This window comes from Anopheles bellator, chromosome 2 (assembly GCF_943735745.2).
Source record: "Anopheles bellator chromosome 2, idAnoBellAS_SP24_06.2, whole genome shotgun sequence".
Taxonomy (NCBI): Eukaryota; Metazoa; Arthropoda; class Insecta; order Diptera; family Culicidae; genus Anopheles; species Anopheles bellator.
Genome location: NC_071286.1, coordinates 65,551,493 through 65,561,731, shown reverse-complemented (window position 1 = coordinate 65,561,731; position 10,239 = coordinate 65,551,493). Strand labels below are relative to the sequence as shown.

The 10,239-nt window shown below is 47.8% G+C and overlaps 3 protein-coding genes across 3 annotated transcripts in view; 2 read left to right on the top strand and 1 right to left on the bottom strand.

The window, feature by feature from the left end:
* Positions 1 to 1,829: 1,829 nt before the first annotated feature.
* LOC131207883 (A disintegrin and metalloproteinase with thrombospondin motifs adt-2-like) lies at positions 1,830 to 9,724 on the bottom strand. The gene is made up of 9 exons (XM_058200516.1): positions 9,698 to 9,724; positions 9,419 to 9,529; positions 4,678 to 5,073; positions 3,490 to 4,271; positions 3,292 to 3,420; positions 3,108 to 3,227; positions 2,913 to 3,045; positions 2,155 to 2,673; positions 1,830 to 2,099 (listed from the first exon to the last, which is right to left on the bottom strand). The coding sequence occupies exons 1-9, from the start codon at positions 9,722 to 9,724 to the stop codon at positions 1,830 to 1,832; spliced, it is 2,487 nt and encodes an 828-aa protein (XP_058056499.1).
* On the top strand, positions 7,683 to 9,044 carry LOC131210357 (uncharacterized). The gene is made up of 2 exons (XM_058203593.1): positions 7,683 to 7,984; positions 8,047 to 9,044. The coding sequence occupies exons 1-2, from the start codon at positions 7,753 to 7,755 to the stop codon at positions 8,982 to 8,984; spliced, it is 1,170 nt and encodes a 389-aa protein (XP_058059576.1). The 5' UTR covers positions 7,683 to 7,752; the 3' UTR covers positions 8,985 to 9,044.
* Positions 9,725 to 9,825: 101 nt separating the features above from the next.
* The window catches only part of LOC131207882 (protein disks lost), an 80,883-nt gene continuing 80,469 nt past the window's right edge, over positions 9,826 to 10,239 (top strand). The window contains exon 1 of the mRNA XM_058200515.1: positions 9,826 to 9,912. Within this exon, the coding sequence (XP_058056498.1) occupies positions 9,826 to 9,912 (87 nt within the window). The remainder of the gene's footprint in view (positions 9,913 to 10,239) is intronic.

Sequence of the window (10,239 nt, the reverse complement as noted above, 5' to 3'; positions counted from 1 at the left end):
CCGTTGGCTCGTTATCGATAGCCATTTAATAGGAATTGTATGAAGGAAATGATAACACAGCTACTAAAAATGTTGGTGCGAAAATCAAGAACTGCATTTCAAGTGACAACAAATAATCTGCATTGGCCTGATTCGATTGACACAATTATCACTTATCAGTGAGAAAATTGATTGTTATTTTGTTGTCTAGCTAACGTTGATTCCTTACATCATCAAGAGCACTCGTGTTGGCCTTTCTAACTTTCTGCTACGCCCAGCTGCTGCAGTTGCAACATAAAATCAATCAATCATAACGCGCCCCATCACGCAATGGTACTTCTTCCTTAAAACACCCAATGCCCGCGCAACGATAAGTCGAACGAATACACGTTAAGCTACTGATAAAGATAAGAAGCGTGTGGTTAATGAGTGCATGGAGCTCGAGCTGTAAATTATATCGCTTTAATCGTTTGGATGGAAAATTGATCGCCTAGATCGATTTCCCCATAATGTGATTGTTGGATTTGCTACTTCATCGACGCAATTCTAACACCACGTGATCGACAGACAATGGCCGTCGCTTTCTGTAGCGGTTTTCGTTATCTCACCTCTTACAGTGGCTATTCCAAGCTATTCCTTAAAAATTGAACTACAAAAAGGAAACGGCGGAGAAACAGAAAATAAATATTTTGCTTACCACCTTCGTGCGTTCAATCCATTATCGATCGTGAAAAAGCGACACGAACTGATTAGCGGGATTGTCGGCATTTATAGTAAACACGCTGGGGATAGATAGTTGATTTGATTCTCAAATTTGATGTTCATTAGTGGCGGATTAGATAGATTAGCACAGTTTGCTGTGGCAAAACATTGAAGCGAAATGAAACAGTCACGTTTTCTTAACCTCTACGCAATTCACCCCCCAGAGTACCCGGTTCCGCCGGTTCCAAGAAGTGTTTCAAGAACTTCCACAGCATTGACAATTTCATCCCATTGCCCAAACAACATGACTGATAAGCGCAGATGGAACAACATACCGTAAGTAGTAAGATAGGGAGTCAACACTCTGATAAGATCCTCAAATGGGCTGCGTACGCAATCGGCGAGCATAGCAAAAGGAACACGAAAGCGTCATTCGTCATGGGTCCTGGCGTTGTTTTTGCGTCCACTGGTATCTCGAGACTTGTTTGAATTTTATCACACCACATTTCAGCTCCTAAAAGTGCCGATAGTGCGGGGACAGTGTGTGCAAAACACTTAACTACCCAAAAGTTCCACCGACAGTTCTATTGTTTACGATTTCTTGTCTTCTCCACTATCAGCAAGGTTTTCAACTGGTAAGTACTTCAAGATTCGAGAAGGTTCTTTCGTGCGTGGATCCATCTCTGGAATCCATCGGTTGCTCCACATGATCGAACATGGTAAGTGGTATCGAAAATGGCCCGTATTGGATTCCTATTATCACCTACCTTTTAATGCAATTAGGGCGGAATCCGTCTCTCTCGGCCAGCCATCGTTCGCACCCCGAACCGAGATTGAATCATTCTCCTTGGGTGATATCTTGATCAATTATATATCGTATTTGTCATACGAAGATTTATGTTGACGCTTCGAAGCTTGTTTATTTTGTTTATTCATGCCTTCTGCGTTTGATGGAAATGTAACTTGAAATTCAAGATTCTTACGGTTGTTCTCCTGAGGAACTTCTGTGTAGTAGCAATGTGGGGAACATGATGGGTACATAATTTATAAAATTAATTAAAATAAATAATACGTTACGTATAAAATATGAAATACGTTGGACGGTCATTAAAACGGAACCTTTTCACATCGCATGTGACGTTCGCCAATCACGTTGGTTCCTGCTCCGATTGGTTTCGGTGATCTGCGCGAAAGTCGTCAGTTAAATCGAGATAATCCCGATCAACCCACTGGTCGTCCTTCGGAAACTGTTCCTGCTGGAGACCCCACGACCCGGTGAGAGGAACGTTATTTCTGTCCAACGACAAGTAGTTCAGCACCGCTCTGTCGAAGAAGTGTGAGCTCATCGGCAACGCATTGCCGGCCACCGGAATGTCCTCGGTGATGGACCAGATGGATATTTTCGATGTTTTAAAGTTCTGCAAATGAAATGCCGTTAGCTGCATCCGAGAAACACGTTCCCATGAGCCATACCTCTGGCAAGCAGTGATGCTGCTGGCAGTAGTAGTTGGTTCCCGCGTCCTGGTAGCAGAGGGTCCCATCGGGAAAGTACGAATCGACCCCCAGGTCATTCAGGTCAAAACGGGGCGCATAGTACGCGTCGCTGTCGGCCCGTTTGCAGTAAATTGCGCAACTCATCCACAGCCGCTTCGAATCGTACGGGCCCTGTATACCGCGACCAATCGGATCCAACCGGGACAACAGTTTGCTAAACTCCCGGCACCGTCGGCTGGCGTAGAACGGAACCGGTTCTCGATTTGCACCACACAGCGGTCGATCATCGCAAACTGCTACGTCGAATGCAGCTCCTTCGCAGCCTTGATCGGTGTTGATCGGCGGAGGATTATCGCAGCGTCGCGTTCGCTGTCTGAACCCCTTCGACTGCTGCAGGCAACCCGAATTGCAGTCCTCGTCGTTCCATTCACTCCAACCGCCGGGAACCGCATTCGAGGGTTTTTTCTTCTGCTTCACGCACTGGCCACCCTTGCACCACTGAGCACGTGGAGAGGAAAATAGCGGAAAAGCGTTAGTGTTTCAGTTCAGCATGTCTGCAAGCGTTCAATAAGCTGGCAGATTGGAAGCGTTTGCACGAGAAACGCTTCATGATCGGGTGGTCAGCAAATTGCATACTGTAAGGCGTTTATGTTGAGGTTGACAAAACTTTGAACGTCTGCTCTAAAATCCGTTACGATCATTCAAATCGATGGAAATTATCGATTACCGCCCATTACCTTACTGTCCCCACAGTCGGTGCCTTCCAGAGCGGGTCCTGCAAAGTAGAAGCCAGTTCGATGAGGTGTACGGCATCGTGTATTTTGACAAATCTCCAGAAGATCCGACGACGCCAGAATTGCATCTGCATCCCTGTGGAGGGAGACGGATTCGTGAGTGTTGCAGGCGTCTGTCTCTTATCGATACCGACTTACGTAAGCAACACTTCACACTGCTTCTTAGCGGTCCACACCTGCCCTGGATGACCGTAGTATTTCGAGGTATCGTACTCGGGTGCAGCCTTCGAGTTGCTTTCAAACAGGCAAGCGGCCCAACTGTTTCGTTCGAACGAAAGCGAAAGTAAGCCAAACGGTAAGCACCCTGACCCTGACCACTTACTTTAGCTGAGCGATCACATCGGCACTGCAGCTGGACCACGTGGTTTCGCCCTGCGTTCCCCTAGACGCGGACATCACAAACCCTTCCTTGGCGCATCCATTCCCCACGGAGTCGTGATGCATTCCTAAACTAAACGGCCAACCATTATTACTTGATTTGACGACCCTCTGTACTTTCTACAACACACACTTGACTTACTTGTGCCCGATTTCGTGGGCCGCTATGAAGATGGAAGTGAAACCCGACGAAGGATACGGTTTGCCGAACACATTCCGGGCGCCAAATTCCGCGATCACGCAGGCATACTCGCCCAAACAGACTCCGCCAACCGTCGCCAAACCCATCGTCGCTCCGTTTCGACGGCCGTTCTCCACGGCGTAGATATCCAATCCGGTCAGATACAGAGCCATATCCCACCGGCCCCGGTTGAGTGTGTTTTGGTAGGTGCAAAATGAGTCTAGCAGCAGGCTCCGTTCGCCATTATAGTGTGGCATGGCGGCCGGTTGGGTGTGCATCACTTCCAGATAAACCAGCACGACGTCGACGCCTATCCCGAGTGATGGATGCTGGTACAGTGCTTGAATTCCGTTAATGTAGGCAAGCAGAAAGTCCTTCAGTGCGCTATCGCTGTGCTTGAAGTACGAAGCGAAAGTCCGGTAGGCAGCTTCATCGAAGAACACGGCCAACTCTACGGTTGGTGTTCCGTGACGGGACAGGGCGGTCCGGTTCCGAATATCCCTGACGAGCTCGATCACTTCCAACTCGTTGGAGGAATAGTTTTTCTGCCCGAGCGTGTCCCCGAGTAGGTGAATCTCGGATTGCGCCCTTCGTCGAACGATCTCATACGACACGTCGGGTGTTTTTTGTAGTTTTAGTCTCCTGACCAAATGTGGCTGTCGGTACGATTTGGCAGGCAGTGACTCTCTTCCGTCCCAGGGAAGTATCTCCAACGGCCCCAGAGGATGGAAAATAATGCCAGTCTAAAGGTAAAACAGATTGTACCGATTCAACAGTTGATATTACTCTTTTAATTTAAATGGTCGGTCATAAATCAAAAGATCCTATCAATTGTACGATCAATTAGATAACAATTATTGTCACCATCCCGTAATAAATTGACAAAAACATAGCCAATAAGTTTTTTGCTTCCGAAAATTTTCCGCTGGTTGTCGATCAATTAGAATTTAAAAATTTCATCAGAAAAACATTCATTAGAATTATAATACAGTAGATCGAATTTTACGCCACTATAAAAAGGTTAAGTACATTACACGAGTAGGAACAGAGTACAAGTTAATAAATGTCCATACGAGGCACTTTCTAAACAGCGGGCCACTTCATTTCTTATCACATTCGTTGATCGTGATCGATACGCTCGATACATACAAATCTATTGCCAGCATCGCGCGAAACGGCCGCCGTGAAGTTTCCATCACTGTGGACGAAATGCTCACTGTCACGCTCTAAACCGGTCAACACTTTCGTGGCACGATCCGCCCCAACCGTCGTGAAGATCGAGTCCGGTTTGGTGAGCGCTTGGTTCGGTTTCAACTGCAGCACGATCGGATTGTCACGGAACCGGAAACTTAGATCGAACCCACTTCCTTTCGGGTGCACTTCGAGGTCCACCAACTCCGAATCAGTGTCACTTTCGGCATCAAAATCCACGTGGCGATCGCCGGCAATGCGTGGCGGGATGCCATGGCCGAGGACCAGTGCGGACAGCAAGAACAATCCTTCGATGGTGTATCGGCAGCGGATCATGGTTTTGCCAACGGCCGTCTGCAGCCGAACGGAGGCGTAACTGAACTGCGGGAGAAATTCTGTCTCCGCGCGGGTTTTAAATGGTGTTTGGGTGAATTTGAAATTTGTACACGGGTGACGCAATTAAACGGCCACAAATGAGATCAGTGGCACAGCACACCGAGCGAAATGGGATATGATGTGGTATGTAAATTGAACGGGCCATTTGCTTGGGGGCACTCGAAATGCATTTACGATTGCGCCGTGGGGACGCCCAAGAGGAATGCGACTGTTTTCACATTCAATTGACGATGCGGGCTCACAGTTTCGCGGTGCTTTCGGAAGTTCGGGTCGGGCTGGCTTCGGATTCGGCTCTTTTCGCTTCGATTTATGTGCGCTCGGCAGCCAATTACCATTTGCGGGAGGTGCGATACTCTGTTTAGCGATAGTGTCACGGAGATAGTGTCAAGTGCAGTTTGGTCAGATCCTTGACCTGCCTGCAATCCCGCGGGTTCGTTTTCGACTGTTTGCTCTACTATCACAGCCGATCGTTCGTCACTAAGAACACGCCGGCGAGAATACTCCGACAGACTCCGAAAAGGGAACACATGTTCTGATTACTAATGGTTTTGTGTGATCTATTGAGGATACGGTGAATTAATTAACACTCCATTTTCAGTGGCTCCAGCGTGCTTTTTTTAGCTTGAATAAATTGTTAAAATTAAGGTAAAAAGTTGAAGAAAATATCAAACCAATCAGGGATGTTAAACAACACTTTATCACGATTTGAGTGTTGCCTATAGCAATAATACCAGGCAATGATATTATTATATTTGTTATATAATTTTATTTTTATAATATTGTGTGTTATGTGTTTTGCGTGTGTTATAATATTTTATAATATATTATTACATAAGGTAATTAACTTCATAAAAGGTCTGCAAAATGAACAAACACTATATTGAGGAAAACAATAAAATACAAATAATTACAGATAGTTGAAAGAAGATCCCGGTGAATAGTTTTTTGAATGCGATTGTCCCATTCAAATTATCAACTCATTCGTGATTTTTCTTTTCTTTTGTATTATAGAGACTTTGAGCTGCCTAACATTCGGCTCTTCATTCTTGATTTTGTGATTCGAATTCAACTGGCTTTAGATGCATAGGCCGTTTTATTGTTTTCTTTTTTACATATTTTTTTGCCTTAAGTCGACATGTCTTAAAAATTGCAAACGATCATTTCACATAAACAAATGTTTTTCGGAAATCAGCGTTCTAGAACACAATGGAATGAACTTGTTGATCATAAAAGGTCAATTCCGTCGTGATACGTTTGGTCGACGAGAACAAAGCCATATTGCAATCTTACAATCGACAAAGCACAAAATAAAATGCATTTCCATCAAGTTCTTCGTACAATGTTTGCCCTCATTCATTTGAATGTTTTTAAAACTGATCGAATGGCGAAACTGAGACAAACCCGCTACACCGCTCGGGCAACGGAGAAACTTCATCAAGAATTTAGTCTCCATCGGTCACAATAAAATTGACTCACGCAGCTAAATCATCACCATCTCTTGTTCTCTTTTCGCGGATTTTTTTGCAGCAGCGCCTCGGCTGCGGATGCATCTCGGCCCTCGGTCTGAGGATCGGCAGAAGTCAACAACGGCCCGTTATGTGGGAAGACATGAAATCAAAAGTGTTTGCAGCCGCAGCCGAAGCGCAGTGCGTTCGATGGGCTCGGGGCAGCACGAAGAATGGAATCCGCGATCTTGATCCTCTTCCAGTTCGCTCGCGAACCATTGTCGCGGAACGCGCGCTTTAGACATATTTAATATGATTTGTTCCCCATCTCGACGCTTGGTGTTCGTGTTATTATTATTCCTGTTTTTTTTTCCTGCATGTTTCGCTTTCCGTTTCCTTTCCGTCGCCGTCTGTGGCGGGTTTCTTTTTCACCATCGTGATGGCACCGTGACTGTTCCCTTTGTTCGCGGGTGCGATCGCGAGCGCCGAAGTGGCCGTATGACCGTAGCGTCGGCACGAGAGCACCATCTTCGCGATCGCGACTGCATCCGGTTGCGGCCGTGCCGTGCGTGACACGCTCGATCGTTGGCGAGCATAGCTTCTCACATGGCACCGTGGCCAACGGCAGAGGACTGGCAGGGAGAGTGCGCTTTAATGTTGCGCATCCGATTATCACGTGCGCACCATCTCGGCGGTCCAAGGGGAAGGAGTCCCCGGCGGGGACCCCGAGAACCAAACACCGCCCACCCGCCGCTCGCATTCACTCCCACTCGCCGGTGTGGGGATATAAATAAATGTGTGACAAATGTATGTTTATGGTTAATTGAGGCGAAGCATAGCGTCGCACCGCGTATGCTAAGGAGGGCGGACCCGAACCCAGAACCCACAACCCAGAACCCATATTTCTTACTAAAGGCTGCGTGTGGAAAGACAACGATCAGCAGGCCCACCTCTCTCTCTCTCTCTCGATCTCTCTCTATCTCTTCGTCGGGTGCTTAGACCAAGAACATAACGCGATTGAGCATCGTTCCAGCAAAGCGACCGTTCGCGCCAAAGTCATCAGTATCGCTAGAGAGGCGCCACCGATCAGACCTTCCGTTAGAGTCGGATCCGCCGGCCATTTGATGATCTTATCGCTGGGTTTGTTGTCGGGAAGAAAGCACCGAGGCACACAAGGTCAAACGCCGCCACAATGACGTACGATGATTACGAATCGATCGAGGACTATCTCAGCAACGAGGTGTACGGGACGACGTACGGATTCGCGGAGGAAGACCGACCCCTTCCGGACCCCGGAACGCCACCGGAAGCAGTGCTGATCCACCAGCTGACATTCTTCTACGCCTACAACGTCATCGTCGTGGCGATCGGGATCGTCTCAAACGCAGTGCTGATCAAAGGAATTCTGAGCAGTAGAGCTGGAGGTGAGTAGTAAACCGTTGTCCACCGGCGAGACGTTAGTTTCAGCTTTGCCATCCGTTTGCAGGGGCCTTCTACTTTTTGCTGCAAATAGCGATCGCGGACGTTGGGACGCTTATGGTCAGCAACTGGGAGCTACACTACCGCTCCGGGCGCAGCTGGACTCTACCGGCGGCCCATTGCACCGTGTTCGGTGGCCTCGAGTCGCTCACCAGCGTGGCGATCGTGTATTTTATCGTGGGGCTTAATTTTCACTCGATCGCCACCTACAACCTGGCGGTCGACATAGCGACGAGCGCCATGGCGACGCCGGAACCGGAAAGCGTGGCCGAATCCCTGACGGACGAGAACAGCTACGAGGTGGCGATGGCGGATACCGTGTCGCAGAAACGATCGCTCACGATCGACTATCGGTACCGGAAGACGCGCATCTCGGCGCTCCTTCCGATTCTGCTCGTGTGGTTCATTGCCGTGTCGGAGTCGCTGCCGGTGTTTCTGTTCTCGGACGTAGTGGCTGGTGCGGCCGTGGGTGGCGAACCGGAAACGTGGAGCTGCACCGTCCTGACAAACACCGGCAGTAACCATTATATCGTCAACCTGTTGGTGATCGCCACCCGAATTATCATTCCCACCGTGGCGCTGGTCCTGACGAGCGTCCTGCTGGTGGTCAAGTTCTACAATGGCAAGCACTTCCCACAGCCGGACGAGTTCGACGAGAACGTGGCGTTCGCCCTGAAGGTGTCCATGTTTCAGTCGGGGTCGTTTGCGGTTTTCGGTCTGCAGCGACTCTACGGATCGCTGCTCCTGGAGATACTGGCCGAGCCGCACATTGTTCCGCGCTACCCACTGTTCAACTCGACGGTTGGGCTTGTGCTGACCGTGGGTTACTATCTGGGGTGCGTAGTACGACCACTGGCCATGATCGTGATGTGCAAGCAGAAGCACAATCACGTCGAGATCACCTTTCTCTGTCGGAAAGGGCCACCCGATAATACGCTGTCCTAGCAGTGAGCAGAACGTGCCAAATCGTGTCGATTTCATCTACCGACTTTTCATATTCATAATACACATTAAATGTTTAAGTTCTAGTCATTTTACGTGCGGCTTTCTGTTTTCTTTTATTGGCTGGTGCTTTACGTATTGCGGGTCCTCAAAAGATATTCCCCAAGTTTCGAGAGGCGTTTTCCTAATAAACAACTCAGCTTGGTTCGTACTTCCGGAAGGACCCATGTAAGAAACTACTGTTACTCTGGACTACTGGACTGTTAGTAAGGAAGTGGCAACCACAGCAGAGCCCGCTCGGGCCCCAATCACTCGGTAGCATTCATTGGGATGCATGTTAAATTTAACAAATAAACGTATTTATGTGTTTGTAAGTTTCCAAAACGATAATGATAATTGATCGTTAGATTGGAGAAAGAAATCAACAACCAGAGTACAGAATTTGCAGTAAAAGACATCATAAATTGCAATAAAAACGAACAGTTTAAATGTTTAAATTCCTCTCCAACAAACTGCTCGACAACGAGCTGCTCGATTTGAGAACAGCCCTAGCGCGCGCTCTAGCAAAATGACAGCTGTCAGTCGGGAAACGGGAATGTTTTATCGCGTTTCGAAGTTGTTTCGCGATGGTCAATGGTGAATCTCGATCGGTATAAACATAACTGTAAATGATAGTGCAATCGGACGGAAACCCTAAAAACGAACCGGTGAGTGACTCGGGCCCGGGTGAATTCGGCGTGCATCTGCGGGAATTGTGTGCGGTGGTTGTGTCCAGTAGTTCGGCCGTGTTGTGTTGTGTTTCTGTGTTTACGCTCGCATTCGGAACCGAAGTGAACGGGACGCAATGAGTGAGGAACTACTGAGGGAACTGGTGGCCGCGGAAGTGTCCCGACCGGACCAGTTTCTGGAATGGTTTTTGCGATACTTTAAGGTAAGTGCCCTGTTTATGTTTGGTGTGTTTTTCTGTTATCCCTCGCCGTGGATTCGCGCTACTCGCTACCATGCTCGAAAAATTGCCAAGGCGCCGGATTTTGTAAACAAACTTGTGAGCTGTCAACACGACAGTATGTGACGAAAGTCAAGCAACGCTTCTGCGGCTAGAGTCGTAGTCACTATTTCGCTTAGTGCATTTTAGGAAATTTCATTGTTCAACAGAATTGTTAGCAGATTTTATCGAATATATTTCCTTGCAATCAAACAAAACATAATTTTTAAAATTTTACAACATTTTAATAGTTCTCTTGATGGGGGGGATTTG